This window comes from Hippoglossus hippoglossus, chromosome 17 (assembly GCF_009819705.1).
Source record: "Hippoglossus hippoglossus isolate fHipHip1 chromosome 17, fHipHip1.pri, whole genome shotgun sequence".
In the NCBI taxonomy this organism is placed as follows: domain Eukaryota; kingdom Metazoa; phylum Chordata; class Actinopteri; order Pleuronectiformes; family Pleuronectidae; genus Hippoglossus; species Hippoglossus hippoglossus.
This window is the reverse complement of record NC_047167.1, coordinates 13,114,341-13,132,418: the sequence shown is the minus strand read 5'-3', so window position 1 is coordinate 13,132,418 and position 18,078 is coordinate 13,114,341. Positions and strand designations below refer to the sequence as shown.

At 41.0% G+C, this 18,078-nt stretch overlaps 3 protein-coding genes across 9 annotated transcripts; 1 reads left to right on the top strand and 2 right to left on the bottom strand.

The window, feature by feature from the left end:
• Nucleotides 1–278: 278 nt before the first annotated feature.
• zgc:110366 (uncharacterized protein LOC550476 homolog) lies at nucleotides 279–17,989 on the bottom strand. 5 transcript variants are annotated; one of them, XM_034613090.1, is made up of 8 exons: nucleotides 17,979–17,989; nucleotides 4,666–4,885; nucleotides 3,931–4,179; nucleotides 3,690–3,791; nucleotides 3,504–3,595; nucleotides 2,394–2,576; nucleotides 2,225–2,284; nucleotides 1,365–1,789 (listed from the first exon to the last, which is right to left on the bottom strand). In XM_034613090.1, the coding sequence occupies exons 2-8, from the start codon at nucleotides 4,733–4,735 to the stop codon at nucleotides 1,694–1,696; spliced, it is 852 nt and encodes a 283-aa protein (XP_034468981.1). In that variant the 5' UTR covers nucleotides 4,736–4,885; nucleotides 17,979–17,989; the 3' UTR covers nucleotides 1,365–1,693. The 5 variants fall into 5 exon arrangements, with proteins under 5 accessions (XP_034468983.1, XP_034468984.1, XP_034468982.1 ...); XM_034613092.1 differs by lacking the exons at nucleotides 1,365–1,789; nucleotides 2,225–2,284; nucleotides 2,394–2,576; nucleotides 3,504–3,595; nucleotides 17,979–17,989 and adding exons at nucleotides 279–467; nucleotides 570–629; nucleotides 742–852; nucleotides 1,030–1,121 and having other exon boundaries at nucleotides 4,666–4,962; XM_034613093.1 differs by lacking the exons at nucleotides 1,365–1,789; nucleotides 2,225–2,284; nucleotides 2,394–2,576; nucleotides 17,979–17,989 and adding exons at nucleotides 279–467; nucleotides 570–629; nucleotides 742–924 and having other exon boundaries at nucleotides 4,666–4,960.
• Nucleotides 6,244–9,670, top strand: extl2 (exostosin-like glycosyltransferase 2). Of its 2 annotated transcripts, none has more exons than XM_034613083.1 (6): nucleotides 6,244–6,337; nucleotides 7,701–8,149; nucleotides 8,274–8,344; nucleotides 8,471–8,586; nucleotides 8,692–9,165; nucleotides 9,298–9,670. In XM_034613083.1, exons 1-5 carry the CDS (start codon nucleotides 6,333–6,335, stop codon nucleotides 9,095–9,097), a joined length of 1,047 nt encoding a protein of 348 aa, XP_034468974.1. In that variant the 5' UTR covers nucleotides 6,244–6,332; the 3' UTR covers nucleotides 9,098–9,165; nucleotides 9,298–9,670. The 2 variants fall into 2 exon arrangements, with proteins under 2 accessions (XP_034468974.1, XP_034468975.1); XM_034613084.1 differs by having other exon boundaries at nucleotides 9,279–9,670.
• Nucleotides 10,128–14,299, bottom strand: parla (presenilin associated, rhomboid-like a). Of its 2 annotated transcripts, none has more exons than XM_034613076.1 (10): nucleotides 14,180–14,299; nucleotides 12,886–13,069; nucleotides 12,645–12,751; nucleotides 12,243–12,379; nucleotides 12,009–12,104; nucleotides 11,765–11,914; nucleotides 11,507–11,577; nucleotides 11,314–11,415; nucleotides 10,834–10,931; nucleotides 10,128–10,738 (listed from the first exon to the last, which is right to left on the bottom strand). In XM_034613076.1, the coding sequence occupies exons 1-10, from the start codon at nucleotides 14,260–14,262 to the stop codon at nucleotides 10,591–10,593; spliced, it is 1,176 nt and encodes a 391-aa protein (XP_034468967.1). In that variant the 5' UTR covers nucleotides 14,263–14,299; the 3' UTR covers nucleotides 10,128–10,590. The 2 variants fall into 2 exon arrangements, with proteins under 2 accessions (XP_034468967.1, XP_034468968.1); XM_034613077.1 differs by having other exon boundaries at nucleotides 12,243–12,375; nucleotides 12,647–12,751.
• Nucleotides 17,990–18,078: the final 89 nt, after the last annotated feature.

The window sequence follows — 18,078 nt, the reverse complement described above, 5'->3', positions numbered from 1 at the left end:
GTATTCATCATACAGATACGAGTGAGTGAGTGGTAAATGTTCTCATCCAACTCAAAGTCAATGCGCATAAAGGGAGAAATTAAACCCACAACTGATACTCAGTAAAAACTATCTAATTATGAATTGCTTAGCATTAGTGTTGCCCAGAAACATTCACATATAATTTGGGTCAGAATTATTATTCTTTCTAGATAAAAGTGAAAAAATATATAATATACTATATAAATATACTATATTCTTTGATTTGAGCTGCCAAAACATGGTGACCCAATATAACGTTTTGATTCATTCAATTATTTTATTTAATTAAATTTGAATTCAGTTATCAAATGTGACAGAGAGAAGCTGATAACTCCCAAATGTGCCTTGTGTCACTCCACATCTCTTGGATCCCAGGACACATGTCTCCCATCATGCATCTTGTTTATAACCAACATGTCTTCCTCATCCAGCTGGAATCCAAGCACCTAAAACCGTGTGAAGAGCAGGATAAAAAGGGAGAGATGGTGTTAAAATAATAATTAAAAAAAACGTTATTCCAAGTTTTTTTTCATGTTTTAACAACTCACCTGATAGTTTTCAGCCACATGTTCCTTTTTGGTTGACTTTGGTATTGTAATGGCTCCATTCTATGAGGAATAGGAATATATACACATACACATACATACATACATATACACGATATTAGTGGCACAGTTTTCTTTTTCTAATACAGTTCCAATGGGTTATCATTCCTATTACCTGAACACTCCAGCGGATGCAGATCTGAGCAGGTGTGCGTCCATACTTTTGTGCCACCTGGATAATGGTGGGACTGCTCAGGACTTGACCCTTAGCCAATGGGCAGTAGCCCTGAAATGCAATGCCCTCATGACGACAGTACTCGATCAGCTCATTGGACTGCTGGAACGGATGATACTCCACCTATTGGAGTGTCAATCGTGCTTATAATAATATCAGGTATGTTTGAGACAAAGGTCACGTCCCGGTTCAGAGCTTTTCTTGCGATGAACTTTGTGGAAAACTTACTTGGTTAAGATGTGGCACGATAGCGCAGTCCTCCTTTAATTGTTCTAAATGGTGAATCATAAAGTTGCTAACCGCGATGGAGCGACACAATCCTGCAGGAGCAGAGAGAAATAGAGATGTGTCACTGACCTTGTAATTTTGTAGATTGATATTACCATTGTGTCTCAAGAAAATAACAATAGACATTTGCACCAACCCTAGTAAATAAATGAACTACTGCAAATTCTAGTGACCTAAATCTCTTAACCTGCAAAGCAGGTCCTCAAAACCTGCGTGCCCACCAGCTCTTTGTCACTCTCACCTCACGCTAATCTGGTACAGATTTAGGGGTTTAGGAAATTGGAGCTTGGTGACTTCTGTGAACACAAAGATGTCTAATCGATGGGAAGCTGTTTATTTGGTAATTACTTTTTTAGTTTTACAAAAATGATCAAAGACTCATGTACAGTATTACCATTGACTACCACTTATAGTTACAATTTCTATACGGCAATTGAGATCTGCAGCGCTTTCCAACAAGAGGTAGTTAAGATAGATGAATTTCACAAGCAAACTGTGACCACAAATTAAAATGTTGCTATATATTAAAAATTACAGTAATAAAATGTGCTGTTACTGACAAAACAGCTCCAGGAGAAATGCTCCTTGCGTTTTCCACATTTTATTACTCCACATTTGTTGGATCCCAAGAAACGTGTCTTCCATCTTGCAAACCTCCCAACGCTGCCATGTCCCCCTCCTCCAGCTGGAAATCAAACACCTGTGTGTGCAGAGAAAGAGGAAGAGGAGGTAACAGGTGAAATGAGACAATGAATGGCTCGGTCATTTCGGACTATGAGTAAGAGTTTGACTTGAGCTTTTTCCAAATTCAGGGGCCACAACCTTCAGAGGCTGCATTTGAAGTCTGATTGCATCACAGCAGCCAACTAACACCTCCTTTCATCCACAAGCAACAAAGGCTCCGGTCGTGAATCTCTGTGCACCAGATTCTCCTGCTTAGGTCCGGCCCCTGAATTGGGAAACAGCCTAGGTTGTTTTGCTTTTGAACTGTCATTAACCTTAATATTGATATGTTAACAATTAACTTTCAAACGTATTCTGTGATGTGATACCTACTTTCTGGTTCCGTCACAACGTAATTTATCTTCCTTAATATTTCTTATTTTGAAAACACTGCAATGGACTTTTAACTCACTCGACAGTTTTCTTGTATCCTCTTCTTTTTGGTGGATTTAGGTATTGTTACAACTCCATTCTGAGGAAAATGAACAATGAAATTGCAGTTGAGAGGCATTCACAGGCGAGTATTGTATGTGTCAGGCCCAATTGAGATTAGGAGAGAAAATGTGTGAACAGTGTGAAACCTGAATACTCCAGCGGACGCAGATCTGAGCAGGTGTGCGTCGGTACTTCTCTGCTATCTGGGAGACAGTGGGGTCACCGAGGACTTGACCCTTGGCCAGCGGACTGTAGCCTTCCAAAACAATCCCTTCCTCACGACAGTACTCTTTTACCTGATTGGTCTGCTGGTAAGGATGGTACTCCACCTGGGTGATGTTATTTAAAAATGACATCAGGGAAGTTACTGTATGTAGGCACTTCAGCTAAAATGTGCTCGTATCCTCTAACACTGTGATAAACATCACACCAAGGATTCTTGTTTTAGAGCATCTCAGAAAGGAGCACGTTAACTACGCAGTTTGACCCCAATCATGTTGGTGAAGACATTTTTCATTCAGTTATTGAATCATTTCTTTTTCATGTTTTGAACGTTACTGGGACAGGTAGGAGGAGGTAATCGTGCACAGACCGTGTATAAGGATGGACGACATGTCCCCACTTCCTGCCACTGTACAAAAATGAAGCCAAAATATCCCAGATACAGATGCTGTCATCCTTTGCTGTTGTCGTCATTTGGAGGCAAAGTCTACACCATAGACTGTATATATAGCAGTGATTCGGGGGTGGGGCTGCAGTATCAAGATCCCACTCTCAGCTGTCATCATATATTTTTGATATTATCAAATTCAAGAAGAAACACAAACTACCCAAAATGACATAGGTTACTAATTTCTTCGTATGACCCATGTGTCATCCGCTAACATGGTCTGTGACTTGTATTACAAAAAGCCACCAGGGGGCTATAGAGATGTTTGGGAGACGTCATGTCGTCCATCTTCATTTAGCCTCTGCGGGAATAATCTCACAACTGGGTAGATTTCACAAGGGAGCAATTAAATAAATGTGGTCTTTAAATCAAGATTACCCTTCTTTCAACAAAAAGAAAATATACACAACACTACAGGTTTTCTGATTTTGTAAAAAATTCTACAGATTCATCTAACAGAAGACTTTTTATTTGATTGCCTATTTTAATTTATTCTTTGTCATTATCACTTACTCATTTCTCTTCCTCTTTTCAACTACCTGCTCGTGTATTAAAAGATTTAACTAAGTTATTGATCATATCTTACCTGGTTTACATGTGGTATCTCACTACAGTCTTCCTTCAACTGCTCCAGGTGGTGGACCATGAAGTTACTCACTCCGATAGCACGGCATACCCCTACAGTAACAGAGACAGAGTTCTGACTCATAAATGTCCCACTCTATTTCTTCTATTTCTTGTTCTATTTCTCCTTCACATTCTTATTCTCTACCTTCTTTATAAAGCTCTTCCAAAGCTCTCCAGGTGTCGGCTCTCATCTCTCTGTTGGAGCGACAAGGTTTCTTCGGCCCCGGCCAGTGCATCAGGTACAGATCTGAAAATAGGGCAAGATGATTTAGTGAGAGATTTGAATGAAAACTAGAAGACGATCATAATAAAGAAAACTGAACTCACAAAACAGCAGTTTCTGTTATGTTTCTGTTTCACGATTCTCTACGTTTCTCAGCCCATACCGAAATATTCCACCCCCATCCTTGAGCAGGAGTCCATGCAGGCCTTCTTTGTATCTTCGTATCCGTAGTCCCCTGGCCACAGTTTGTTGGTGAGCCACAGATCACTTCGTGCTAGGCCACTATCTCGGATGCTTTTACCCAGCATCTCCTCACAGCCGTAGTGCTTTGCTGTGTCAAGGTGACGCACACCACACTCAGTGAGTGCATACACAACGGCATCATGGGAGTATCCACCATCATGAGATGTGCCTGGCATTGAGAGAAATTAACTGATTAAGTGTTGGCCTTCAAATGCAACATCAATTCAGTTCAATTCTATTTTTGTTGTTTTCCTTTTGGAGTATTGGCATTTTAAGAAACAGTTTTTCCCATAGACCCATAAATTGAAGCCAAAGCGGGTATATCGCCCCCTGGTGGCTAGCTGCAGTGTAGGTCATAAACCTTTAGCCTCAGACATTGAGCAATACTGCCATAGCAGATTTAACTTGTTTTAAAAACATTTCAATCACTATTTAAAGTCAAAATAAAGGAAAGACAGAATTTAACTTTTCTGTCATTTTACATTGAAAAGCAGAGACTGTATATAAAAAGTTGAATGAAAGCCATTATAAAGTTTGAGTCATGCAATAGTGCACATGTCGGGGTTATGTGATGTGTACATACGCATTCCATTCGTTTTTTCAATAATACTTAAAAAGTTACTAACTGACATCATGTGTAAATACTAAAACATACCTAGTCCAAATATCGGGATCTGCAAACCATTGGCAAGTGGGACTGTGGGACAACCCAGCACGGACGCCATGATCCGGTTTTACGCAGTGATGATCGACCTGGAGAGAACTTCCAAGGCAGAGATGGAAGAATGTTCACAGATTCAGATTCACGGATCGATAACCAATACACGAAGGGTTGTCACTGCTATACACAGTCTTTGTTACACCACAAGCGAAGCCTCTGTTCAATCACAGTGGAGAATTCAGCGACTACAGTCACGCCCATCATCCCCCGGCAGTGAGGGGAGTGCTCAGGGACCGTCTACAAAGTGCAAAAATATTCAAAGGGTGAAACTCCAAACATTTTTTGGGGTAAAATGTGCTTCAGCATAGTATTGGGTAAATTTGATCAGGTATATTATCCAATGATTTCACTCCTGTATAATGTGAGGCGGCTGTGGCTCAAGCGGTTAGAGTGGTTAGAGGTCTTATGTTTGTATTGCATGTGCACTTATAATTACTTTACTGATGTCTATTTCTGACTGCACACTTTGCTGCCGTAGCAGAGCAAATTCCCCTGAATCAAAATTGTTTGTATACTATAACAGGATTTAGCAAGTTATTATTGAGTTCTCAGGATGTGTCATTTGGTTTTAAACAGGAAACCTTATTAGATCTGTCAGCTCACAGCCCAGAATACTGTACATGAGAGTGTAAGTGGTTCTCCTTCCCTAACTCCTTACAGCTTTTGTTTCACATCTTTCCTTGACCCAGTGACTTATTCCATCGGGGTCAAGGAGCAGTGGTTAGGAAAGGAGATGATTGGGACTTTCTCAACGCAGCCAATATCTTTTGTAGTTTCCCTTTTCGGTGTGGTACTTTATAGACGATCCCTGCTTACTACACATAAATACAAAAAATAATGTTATTTACTCCTCTGCACACAAATACTAATAAATAATGTTATTTACACGTCTGCACATAAATACTATAAATAATGTTATTTACTCCTCTGCACATAAATACTAATAAATAATGTTATTTACACGTCTGCACATAAATACTAATAAAGTATGTTACTTAGTCGTTTGTATACATTCAACTGTAGCTCGTTGTGTACTTTATTTTGATTGTAAGGAGGCTTTGTTTCTGTTTGAATAACTTGTATTAGTTATTGATCAGGAAAGTCAGAATCTGTGAATAAAGAAGCGCATCACAGATCCGCTTCTTTACAACAACAGACTTTATAAAAACCACAGTTTACAACTTACCGAGTAAACAGCTGTTGAGATTTGAAGTTATGAAGAAAGTGTGTGTTCTTACAGTAGCATCTCTGATAACAGTGGAGATGTGCCTCCGTTGGAAAATCTAATCACGGAAACATACAAGCATCAAGCGCCAACGAAGATGGCGTCCGTTTGCAAAGAATCCCGAAATAAGCTCAAACGTAAGAAAAGCCACGTGCTACAGTGTCATGAAAACATGCAAGAGTTTGGACTCAAGTTCAAAACACCGAGACAACTTTCATGTTTCATTAAATAGTACAAAAGTCAATTTTGCAGCCGGCTAACTCATTACGGCTAACGGCTAACGCTAGGTTGTGACAGCTCTCCTTTATCATGCTCTCTGGTTGGAGTCAATATGGCGACCATGAGAAGCTAGCGGTTTGTTTCCAGCACCAACAACATGAGGTGAGTTCAAAGTGATGGAAACCGAGACAGTTTCTGTTGTGCGACCAATGTGTAGAAGAAGCTCTATCGGGAGGTAGCTCGGTAAACTCAAAGTGTGGCGCATATTTAAAGAAGTAGGATGTGTGGTAAACAAGACATAAAATGGTGGCGTCAGTAAACAAGGCAGTTGTTGTGTTAAGGTGACGTTTAATCTGCTTGAAGAACAGATGCAGAATGTGAATGTAGCCGGAGGACTCCCTTTGCTTGTGTGTCCTCTGCAGCTGTGTCACGTGTCATCCTGCAGGAGACATTGTTTGTGTGCACCAGGCTGTTGTTGTTTACTTGTTTTCTCATTTATCCAGTGAGTCCAGAAAACCTCACGTGGGCAAGAATCCTTAGTTTGAGTCCAGGAAGGTGTTTACACAGTGAACAGGTAGTTTCAAGTGCAAAGACATGCGTGTGTCTCATAAAACAAGGGTTCTCAAATAGGTTCCCAGAGGTTCTCCAGGGGGTCCCCAGCAAAAAAAGGGGAAATATTTCATCCATAAGTAACACACTGATGGAATGTACGACTACTCTGGTCTGAAATCTTATACAAATCCTGATCAAACATCTTGTTAAATAGGAGTCCGTGGTTCATTTGTCAGTTATTGGATCCCTGAAGGGCTAAAGATTGACAACCACTGTTAGAAAAAATGTTCAAATCAAATCTAATGTTGGTGTTGTGGGTGTGAGGGAAAATCTGGCCTGGTGAAGTAATAAAGTAATAAAGTATGTTCGTTGGTGACGGATGAAGTCTTCAGCAAAAGTATTTATTTCCAGTATCAGATGCAGCAAGGAAACCAGCGCTGACTCCGAGCTGTCCTTGCAAAAAAGGAGCTTTATAATCTGACCAAGTCACAGTGGCCACTCAACCATTAGTCTTCACGTGGAGCTTCTCTATTGGACAATCAGGTCTAAACCTCGGCTCATCTCGCCAAATCAATGTTGGGTCTTAAGATAAGATAAGATTTGATAAGATGTAATTTATCCTCTGTAGAGGAAATGCAAAATTGCCACAGCAGCGCAAGGGGAAAGTGCAGAAATAAAAATAAGAAGAGAAATGAGAATCAAGAAAAGATGAGATGAAAATAGAAATACTTCATATAATATTATTGTATCATCATTTTTGTGTTCTTCTCTGTCTCTTAGAAAGCCAGAGATATTATGCACTATCCCCCAGTTGTTATCTATCTGTTTTTCTAACTCACCTGTGGGTCCTTTCGAATACTGCATCATAGAAAAGGGGATGCAAAAATAAGACCATGAAAGTAAAAAGGAATTAAAATTAAGTTAACAACAAGACAAACAACTGCGCTGTAATAGGACGTGCTCTTTCTTTCAGGGTCCCCCGTTGCTGCATGGGGCTGCGAAGAACTTATTTGATCTGGCCAATCTTACTGATCCTCCTGGTCGGTGCAGCCCTGACGGCTCTGCTGCCTCCCGCAGAGGACCATGGAGGCCTGGACGTCCTGGGAGTGCTACGCCGTGCAACACCACAAAAGGAGAATCCCGCACAGGGCGACCGTGGCAACAGCGCAGAGGGCGAGCACAAGTTCACCATTGTCATTCAAACATACAACCGCACGGACATTCTCCTCAAACTGCTCAACCATTACCAGGCGGTGCCTCATCTGCAGCGGATCATCATAGTGTGGAACAATGTAAGGGAGCAGACACCCCTGAAGTTGTGGAACTCTTTGGGGCCTCATCCGGTCCCTGTGGTCTTTAAGGAGCAGACTAGTAATCAAATGCGCAACAGACTACAATCGTTCCCTGAGATTGACACTGATGGTCGGTAAATCTTTGAGCTTGAATGATTTGAGTTATTCAAAGATATTCATGCAGACTTCTATGTTTAGTCTTATTTTAAATATTTACGGTGGAATTTGTTTGACCTCTCTCGTCCGATCTTTAGCCGTGTTGATGCTGGATGACGACACCCTGGTCAGCGTTCCCGACATCAGTTTTGCTTTCTCAGTCTGGAAGGTAATAAGCTTCAGAGATAATGTAGATGAGACTGTTGTTGTTACTCAATTTTGAATTGTGTTAATAGAAAAGCATCAGAATTTTGGATGACTTGTCGTTGCATCATGCACATATTTGGCTCCACAGCAATTTTCAGACCAGATTGTTGGCTTTGTTCCACGGAAACACGTCTCAACACCAGGAGGAGTGTACAGTTATGGCAGCTTTGAACTGCAGGATCCAGAAACGACTGGAGGCGATAGGTAAGTGGAACTTTTTTTTCTGATACTGCATCATACAATGTACCACCATGCTTTGTTGCCTCTTGTCTTGTTTTGATGTGAAAGAACACTTTATTTGTTTTGCAGATACTCCATGGTACTTATCGGTGCTGCCTTTTTTCACCGCCGCTACCTGCAGCTCTTCCAGGACCAACCTCCAGCCGTGCATGCACTGGTGGACGAAACACAGAACTGCGACGATATTGCCATGAACTTTGTTGTAGCCCAGTATTTGAGGAAACATTTGAAGTTTGTAGGCAGATTCAACAAACCCTCTGGGGTCTTTGTCAAACCTGTGGACCTTCGCAACCTGGAGAAGGAGGCCAGCAGCGGGTACCAGGGTATGTGGCATCGTCCCGAACACCTTCTCCAGAGGTCCTACTGTCTGAACAGGCTGACGCAGATCTATGGCTTCATGCCGCTTTGCTTCTCCAACCTGATGGTCTCCCAGTTTGGCTTCCCCAGCTACGCCAACCACAAGAGTAGAGGCTGAGGAGGAGCCACATCGCCGACTGTTCTGGATTGAAAGAAGACAAACTAGGATTGCAAAGTACCAATCTGGTAAGTCTGATTCGTAAATAATACTTTCATCTTACGATGTGTCACGTTCACAGATTTAACCTTGAATTTGGTTTGGATAAGAATATTCTGCTTGTTTTTTCAAAAATATTTTGCTTTTTTTTGCATCTGCAGGACAATGATGGACTTTCCTCCCAAACAGTCATTTCTACACATGTCTCACATCGTGTCCATATGCCATGCCAGAGCGGCCTTTCCTTCAGTAAATCCAAGTCTCTCCCTGGATTGTAGTTAATCAATACACAGCAGGGGTCAGTCTTAGATCTGCTTTGCCAGTTTGCCTTGTTTATGATTCATTGAAGTGAAATAAATGTTTAAATTATTAAAATGTAAGTATTCTAAGTTAATGCTTTGCCAAAATAACCTTCCCATCAAAGTTTGTGTCTGCGATTATTGTAAGTAATGTGTACATTGAAACCATGTCAGCATGTACAGCATTACACATGCATGTCATGTTATAGTTAAATAAAGCCAACATCATTTCTAAACAGAATTTGTGGATTCATTCATAATTATTTTATCAGTTAATAAGAGTCAAGTCTGGAGACCCTCCAAATCCACCTGTTATCCCCGCTCCCTGTAGGGTCATCCCAACTTTGACCTGCCATTTGTGGTGAACACTGATGCCACCAATGATGTTCTTGGGGCTGTGCTTGTCCAACAAACTGGGCTCAGTGCATAGGAGGTGAAAGAGAGTCTGGCTGTTGTACAGGCATTGGGGGAAAATGACTGAGATCCTGAGGTGAACTGAATGATCAAAGGGTCTAATGAGAGAATTTGCAAAAGCCCTCTGTGGTTTCAGGGCTTCCAAGCAAAATGGCTGAAATACTGATGCATCTTATTTCTGACATTAACAATGCGGCTTTTATTTGGTTCCTTTAGGTAGAGGTTACCTTGCACAGAAGTAAATATATCATCCACCAACACAAACCATGAGCAAATGATCGGGAAATCCAGTTTTAATAGCAACATAAGAGCAACTCAGAGAAATTTATATCACATTAAATTCAGCCACTTATATTATCCTTGGATTGGATCAACACTAGTCACAAAAAGTCTGGGCTAACATTGTGGTAATGTGACCGGCAAAAAAAAAAAAAAAAAAAATGACCTGAAGGTTGAGCGTTAAATATCTTCAGATTATCGAGAGGTAGCAGAGTGATGACATCTTCATGAAGGTTTTACTTGTGAGGCAGCTGATGTGACGTTATCCTCCCATCCAGTAAACATCTGCAGTGCAACATCCTGTGACCGGTTTTAAATTGCATACCACGAAACAGCTTATGCTCAGAACCAGAATGAAAAACTATATTTTATAATAAACAGTAGAAACCCCACTCCATCTCAGTGGATAAAAGTGTCCTTGCATATTCGGAGGTAACTGGGCTACAGGGACCTTGCAGTGTTTTATTGGGGTCTGGGTCCTCCAGCACCACCACCGGCCCCACCGCCAGGCCTGGATCCACCAGCACCCAGAGAACGAATGTCATGCCACAGCTTTACAAATGGCTCCCTCTTTCTCCAAATGAGTTTGTATCCGTACGCCACGTACCATCTGTGAGACAAGACACGGTTAAAAGGAGACGGTTAAAATCTAACGATTGTTTTGTTCTGTATATCTTTGAAAAAAGTTCAAATGTAATGACTCACACTCCAAAGAGGGCTCCGCCCAGGTGAGCTGCGTGGTCAAAGAGCCGCCATCCCAGAAAAAGCCCTGCTGCATCTATGGCAATGAGTGCTTTCAGAGCCTAATGACAAACCATCAAGAGGAAGCTGAAGTGGCATACAATGTACTGAAGTGCATCAACAACTCTTTACCATGCGTACAGACCATAGACTGTTGGTGAAGCCAAAGCATCTCAGTCACCACCTAATGGCTGGCTGCAGTTTAGGTCATAAACCCTGCCTCCTCCAGGTTAATTGATGGGATGCGGATCAAATAAAAAAGTCACGTATGTCCAAGTGCTCACTTGTTTGGTTTTAATTAGTTATTTGATGCTATAAAAATGAGACGACAGTGGGAGAAAGTGGATACTTGGCCATCTTTACTGTACATGTACAGTCTATGGTTCAGACATACATACATACATATTCAGTCATTAACACACACACACAAACACTCTTTCTTACATTTCCTGCTGTGAAAGTCACCATCGGGAGGAAGATAATGCCTAGTTTGGCCTCGGGCACCTTTGCACAGACTGCAGCCAGGACCGCCATGACTGCACCGGACTACAGATCAAACAATAGGACGGATCAAAACACTGGAATTATTATATTTCTGTTGTGTTTAACTGTCTGACAATTTTAGCAAACATCTTACTGCTCCTAATGATGGATAGAGACGTCCAGAGGTTGTTTTACACAAGTAGCTAACCATATTGGAAACCACACCTGAAAACACAAAATAAAAGAGCGAAATAAAACATTATTCCAAAAGAATTCAAAATGACCCTTCCAGTTATATTTAAGTTGGTAAAATACCCATATTTAAACTGTGGGGTTATAATTCACCGATGATTCAATGCTGGATTTTGATTTGATTAAATGTTATCAGACACCAGTCCTTTACTCGACTTACCGGCAGACAGGTAGACCGCAAGAAACTGCTCCTTTCCCAAGAGAGACACGATGCCTGAGGAGAACGTCCACAGCACATACATGTTGGCCACCATGTGGATGAGGGAGTAGTGGCTGAAGGTCGACAGGACCATGGGAAGACAGCGAGTTTCTGGTGGAGGAGAGAGAAACGGATGCAAACATTAAATGGGTGGTTGGAACATAAACATTTTTCTTAAATAAGATAGAAGAAGGGGCACACTCACTGGAAGCTGGGTTGGCAGTGAAGTACTTAATCATGCTTCTTTGCATCGAAGGGATCCGCCACAAACACAGGACCACAGCGTTCACTGCAATAATACCTGGAAAATGTTTATAAGAAAAGCTCCTTTGAGGAAACGTGGGATTATGTTTAACACAATGAAATATGTTGAGGTTAGCCATTAACTCTGAGGAAACGCAGGAACAAAATAAATCTGTGTTCTGCAAAATAAGTGTACCTGTAACAGTCTTCTGTCCCTCTGTGAGGCCGCTCCAGACGTCGTCCGCCATTGACATTAGGAGGATGAGCTGTCGCTGGAAGCCCGACAACTGGTTCCACCAGTCGTGCCAGTATGCTGTGTCCTGCGACCCCTGGTAATATGTGAGGGGAAAGAAGAAGCACTATAAGCTGCCAGTTTGTTGCTCTGGTAATATAAAGCTGCTTTCAGACATTTCCAGAAGAGCTGTATGTGAGAATGCTAATGTCTGAGCCAGACAATCTCCCACTGCCTTCTTCACATGTGAAAGGCAAAATGTCTGGACCCAATTTTCCTGACATTTTGCAGAGTTCATGTCAGAAAAAGGTTTAAGATGAGAGCGCTGGAGGAGAGAGGCAGCAGTTTTTTTAGAATTAAAACCTCACCTTCTCCAATTCTTCTGACTCCTCTTCATCTTTGGCAGTCTGAACTTTTGACTTCAGCGTCTCATATTGCAGAATGGCAGCAACACCAAAGGAGCAGCCTGTAAACTGACATGGAGTCAGGCAACAACATGGCACCATCGCACTGTCCTACGCTACATTATGCCATGCATCTATTTGACAATTTCAACATCGCCATTAAAGAAAGTGTATTATTCCAGTTAAAGATTGGGAGGGCCTACCCCTACTGTGAACATCAGCGGTGTGAAGAGTGTCGGCCTGGGGACCTTTGGAGGAGGTGGGGGCCCTGGGGTGCTAGCTTCATGGGGTGAAGGATTTGTTTCCTGGCTGCCATTGCCTTTCTTTGTGTCCGGCCTTTTGGCCTCACGACGAAATCCACACCTCTGTTGGTTGTAGAGACTCTGTCTGTCAAAACACATTAGCAGACACAGGAAGAAGTATTAAAACTGATTGATATCAGAACCTGATCAGTTTATCTGTCAGCCGATGAATTACAACAAATTCATCCATATTAGGGATTTCAATTTGTATTCAAAATTCGAACATTTGCATCTGCCGATATCCGTATTTGCAAAATCCCAATTCAACCAATAATGGCATTGTCCCCCATAATCTTTATCGGTCAGGCTCTAAATTATATTTAAGGATAATATTATATTTATCTTATATATAATATAAGGCAGAGCAATACAACAGTCATGCATCAAAAACTGTGAATGTGATGCTCTTGAGGTGTTGATTCAATTCTTGTGATCATTTTATAACTATTATTTTTTATGATCATTTTCTCAATTGATTAATCTGTCAAATATATATATATATATATGTGTGTATATAAACACATTGTATTTATTGTTTGGTTTCTGAAATGTATAACAGTGAAACCTAATGTTTCCTTGTGGGATGTATGACTGGTTTTTAGTCTTGTATTTCAAGATTTACTCTTGCACTGTTTTGCACTCTCTATCTCTATCGCCCATCTATCTATCCATCTATCCATCTATCATCTCTCTCTCACTATCTTCTCTCTCTCTCTCTCATCTATCTATCTATCTATCTCCCATCTCTCTCCCCCCTCTCTCCCCTCTCCCATCTATCCATCTATCCATCTATCTATCCATCTATCTATCTATCTCTCTTTTGTGTCTGACTTACAAACATATTTAGGTTGTTATATCTGATAGTTTGTGAGTGTTTGGCAGTAATAGGTGAATCAGTGTGTTGGTGCTGCATTACTTCAGCGGTGGGGCTTCTTTAACTACGACCTCACCATTTGGTTTCCCCTCATGATTTGACCAGAGGAAGCAGCAGTTTTGCTGTTGAGGTGAAGAGAGTGAGAGACAAACCCCTTCAGATGAAGCCTCAGCACAGATGAGACAGAGAACAGCCCCGTGGATCTCATTACAATGACAGAGGGAGCAGTTAGGTAATCCCACAGTAACACACTCTCACACACACACAAACACAGACATACACACACACAGTTCACTGTAGGTCAGGTGTGTGTGTGCTCACCTGCAGCCTCGTGGAGCGGAGCTGTGTGACCTGCTGATCAGCTGTGTTTTGGTCCATTTCGTGACACATCCTCTCCACGCCATGTTGGACTGACAACCTCCTGTCGAAGCTCCTCCCCCCGACCGACCGCTTCAAGGACTCGTCTGAAAGCTCCGACTTTTCACAACCAGCTCGTACGTTTGAGAGAATCAGTCCTCATGAATGTTACAATTATAGTAAAAACAAACAAACAAACACGACCTTCACCTTCACCACCTATCACCTTGTTTTTTCATATCTCCAACACAACGATATTGTCTCCTCTTATCTTATCTTACTTATAATATTGTAAAAATAAACATTGGTCCACACTTAATTCTTAATTGCACCTTTTTCATAACCTTTGCCACATAGCTTGAATGTTTTTTCTCATTTAACAACAATAACAACTACTAAAACAAAAATAATAATAATAATAGGTATTATTACTATTATTACTATACCTGTATATAGATTCAGAGTTAATGTTGTTTCTCACATAAAAGTTTAGAGTCCTTGAATGCACCACAATGTGTTGGCCTCTGTGATACACTTCATCTCCCTCTAGTGGCGCATTAGAGTACAGACGTGTGTGGTCACTAAGAGACAGTGGTGGAAAGTAATTATAATGAACTAAAGTTTATTTCAAATTTACGTCTTAATGACACATTAATGTTAGTGGTCACACTTGTGTTCCCTCACATCAACAAGTCAAGTGCTGAAAAAGCGGATTATTGATATGAATCTCAAAAGTGCATAAAGTAAATATGAACTAATTTATGAATAAAAACAATTCAATAATACAATGTAATATATTTTATGTTTGTACTTGTAGGATATTCTCTTGTGACAGTGTGTGTTTTTCCATTTTTATACTTTTACTAATGTAAGCAATTCAAACACCACCTTTGCAGATCAGTTGTCTAAAATCAGAGAAGAAAATAATGAATGACAATAACAAAGTGGAATGACATTTAGTGGAGCGCATACCTCCGCTAAGGCCCAACAGTCCAGATTTATACCTGGATCTGCACCAAATTGCATTAACTCATAAATATCAGTCCCCTAAACATGATATCCTTGAATTATTCTCTGAGAACTTTGTTTTTGTTTTGTTTTTGCGAATACAAGCAGTGGAATCCAGTGAGGCTGAGTATTAATGGCAGTAGGTGTTGCTATTGACATCTGGATGAGTTCCACAAACATCTCACAAGCCTGCCAGTGACTCCACAAATAGGTGAAGAAGGTAGAATTCACCATGAGACGCTGCACTGCAGTGTCTGCAGAGGAACTGTGGGCTCCCCTCCAACGTGCACTTGACTTGCGCGGCTACTTTAGCTGTGGACCATATTGCTCCTAATAGAGCTTGAACAAAATAAAAGAAGCGTAAGAGTAAGCTACGTATGGGTGATTAATAATAACTGAAGCAGACAGTGCATCCCGCCGGGACATTATAATACAATCTCACTTCTGCAAGAAAATTAGTCTTACAGGAAAGAAGAGGGGGGGTTGATGTTTCAGGGCAAAGATGCAGAGTACAAAGGAAGGAGAGCAATACACCTTTGTCACTGTAGGGTCCCAAGGACACACACTGCCAAGTTAGATGATATCCTATGGGTGCGGGTCTGGGGCAGAGGAGGACAGGGAGATGTGGGAGAGGAGGAGGGAAGTAGAGAGCAGAGGAGAGGAGGGAGGGATGACAGTGATAGGAGCGAGCACAGGACATGCCGAGGTGGGGAGGCCAGAGAGAGAGAGGGAGGTGAGGGGATAAAAAGAAAGGGTGAGAATCATAAATATTTGAGGAGTGGCAGAAGAAAACTTAAGGCCATTTTGTGATTTTGTGCCGTGCTGCGACCCAGCATATGCAACGACACCACCCACCCACACATTCATCTCTGTCGGAATCCGTAGAGGTCTTTAGGTCCCTCTCTGATCAATGCAGTGCATTTTTTTCCCAAGCAGAGGTGTCCTCTTTCAGGTCCTCTCATCGATTTGCTGTGAACCGACGCCAGCCAGGATTCGCCTGTGTCAGCAAAAGGGCACGCAGGGCCTCGGTCATGTGACAGGAAGTGTGACATCTGAAATCAGAACAAGTTGTCTCTCATTTAGGTCCCACCGATCATTCTACCACAACTTAGTACATATGGAATACATTACAAAGCACAACAAAATGTTAGATTCTTGCATCTGTGATTTGAATCCAGAGGCATGATGCTGGACGTCATTTGGCCTTGAGGCTTCGATTTCAACCCAAAGGCTGGAAACATCTTGTACCAGCAGCATGGTCTTTTTATACCATCAGAGGAAACTCTAGATGTTAACATATTGTTCCATCAGAGTGCTGATGGGGAGCTTTCTAGGACACTGATCAATGGACCAGGTAGATAACACCTCGCTGTCACTCGTTTTCATTTCTTCTTTTCCTGTGCAGATTTTGAGACTCAGCGGTCAGGGTGTGTGATTGTGGTGATTTACACAGTCATGCAATATAAAGTGGACACCGAACATTTTCCTGGTGTTCATTTTATTAAAAACACTAGAGGATAGTGCACAACATGACAGCATCAACCCCTCACTTCTCAAATTTAATAAATATATAACAATGAAAGGCATTTTTAAAGAAAATAATTACAGAATTGAAGAGTAACACACTCTTATGCACACACTGTACCTCTGTGCTCTTGCGACTGACATGATTTTGTTACACAAGTTCCTCAAGAGCATTTTGCACAATCCCATCCCACTGGTGCAGCCGTTCAGTCTCTGTCCACAAATCATAATCTGAATTCCACTGCAGTATAACCAAGCAGCGGGTACAATAACCAGTCATTATTGATCTCACTTATTAAATATGAATGTCTCTCAAGCAAAAATATCAACTGCCTTCGCTATCACTGAAGCAACCCGGTACAGTATGTGGTCAGAGGGTGGGAGCGAGGATGGAGCTCATCACTGTAAAGGTCGGAAATAATCTATTGTTAAATTAGCAGCAAATTATTAAACCGCTAAAGATCTGGCACCAGCACTTGGTGATGTAGAGGAGTGTATTGCTCTCACTGGCTTAGCTGACACGTGACAAACTAAATGGCTCAACAAAACCCTGGAACATTGTAGAGATCATGAGTTCTCAAATTGATGCTGCGGGTCCCTATAGCAAAAAGTGGAATAATTTATCTTACTTTAACATTTTAGTCCACATGCAACACACTGACAGAATGTTTGATTATTTGGGTCCTGATACACCCGCTGCAATAAAACCACAAAAAGCTAAAATCTTGATAGTTCATGGTTTGTGTCTGATCAGGGCTCCCTGAAGTGCAAAGGTTTGAGAGCCTGGTATGATCAAATATTGAAAAGGAAAATATATTTTTGATGTCTTTGTTATTATTTTTTACATGTTTATGACTTTATCTCTTTATGTTTTTAAATGTTATACTTTGTATATATTTTATTTTTATTATTGTATTTCAACTATTATACAGATGTATCCCTTTTTTATTTGTTTTACCTATTTTATTCCACTCATTTCAATCTCTTTTGTGTGGCTTGAAAGTTGTTTGAAACTGTTTTCGGAATTGTTTTACTCTCTGACATGGTTTTCTTTTAATTTTGTTTCTGTGTTGTTTCTAAGGCCCCTGTACATCACCTATACCCTCTATAAATAAAATTGGAATTGCAAATTCAAATAAAGAACAGAATTGATCAGAGTTTACCTTCACAAGAAAGACATGTGTTATCAGCCCAGTCAAATGTTTAAAAGTAGAAACTGAAGTAGGTCAACATTTTTATAAAGGAAATAAATATCTCCTCTGTTTAACCTCACTGTTTCAGCCCAGTAGAGCAACTGACAAAACTGTACTCCTGCATCAATGCACATCCTG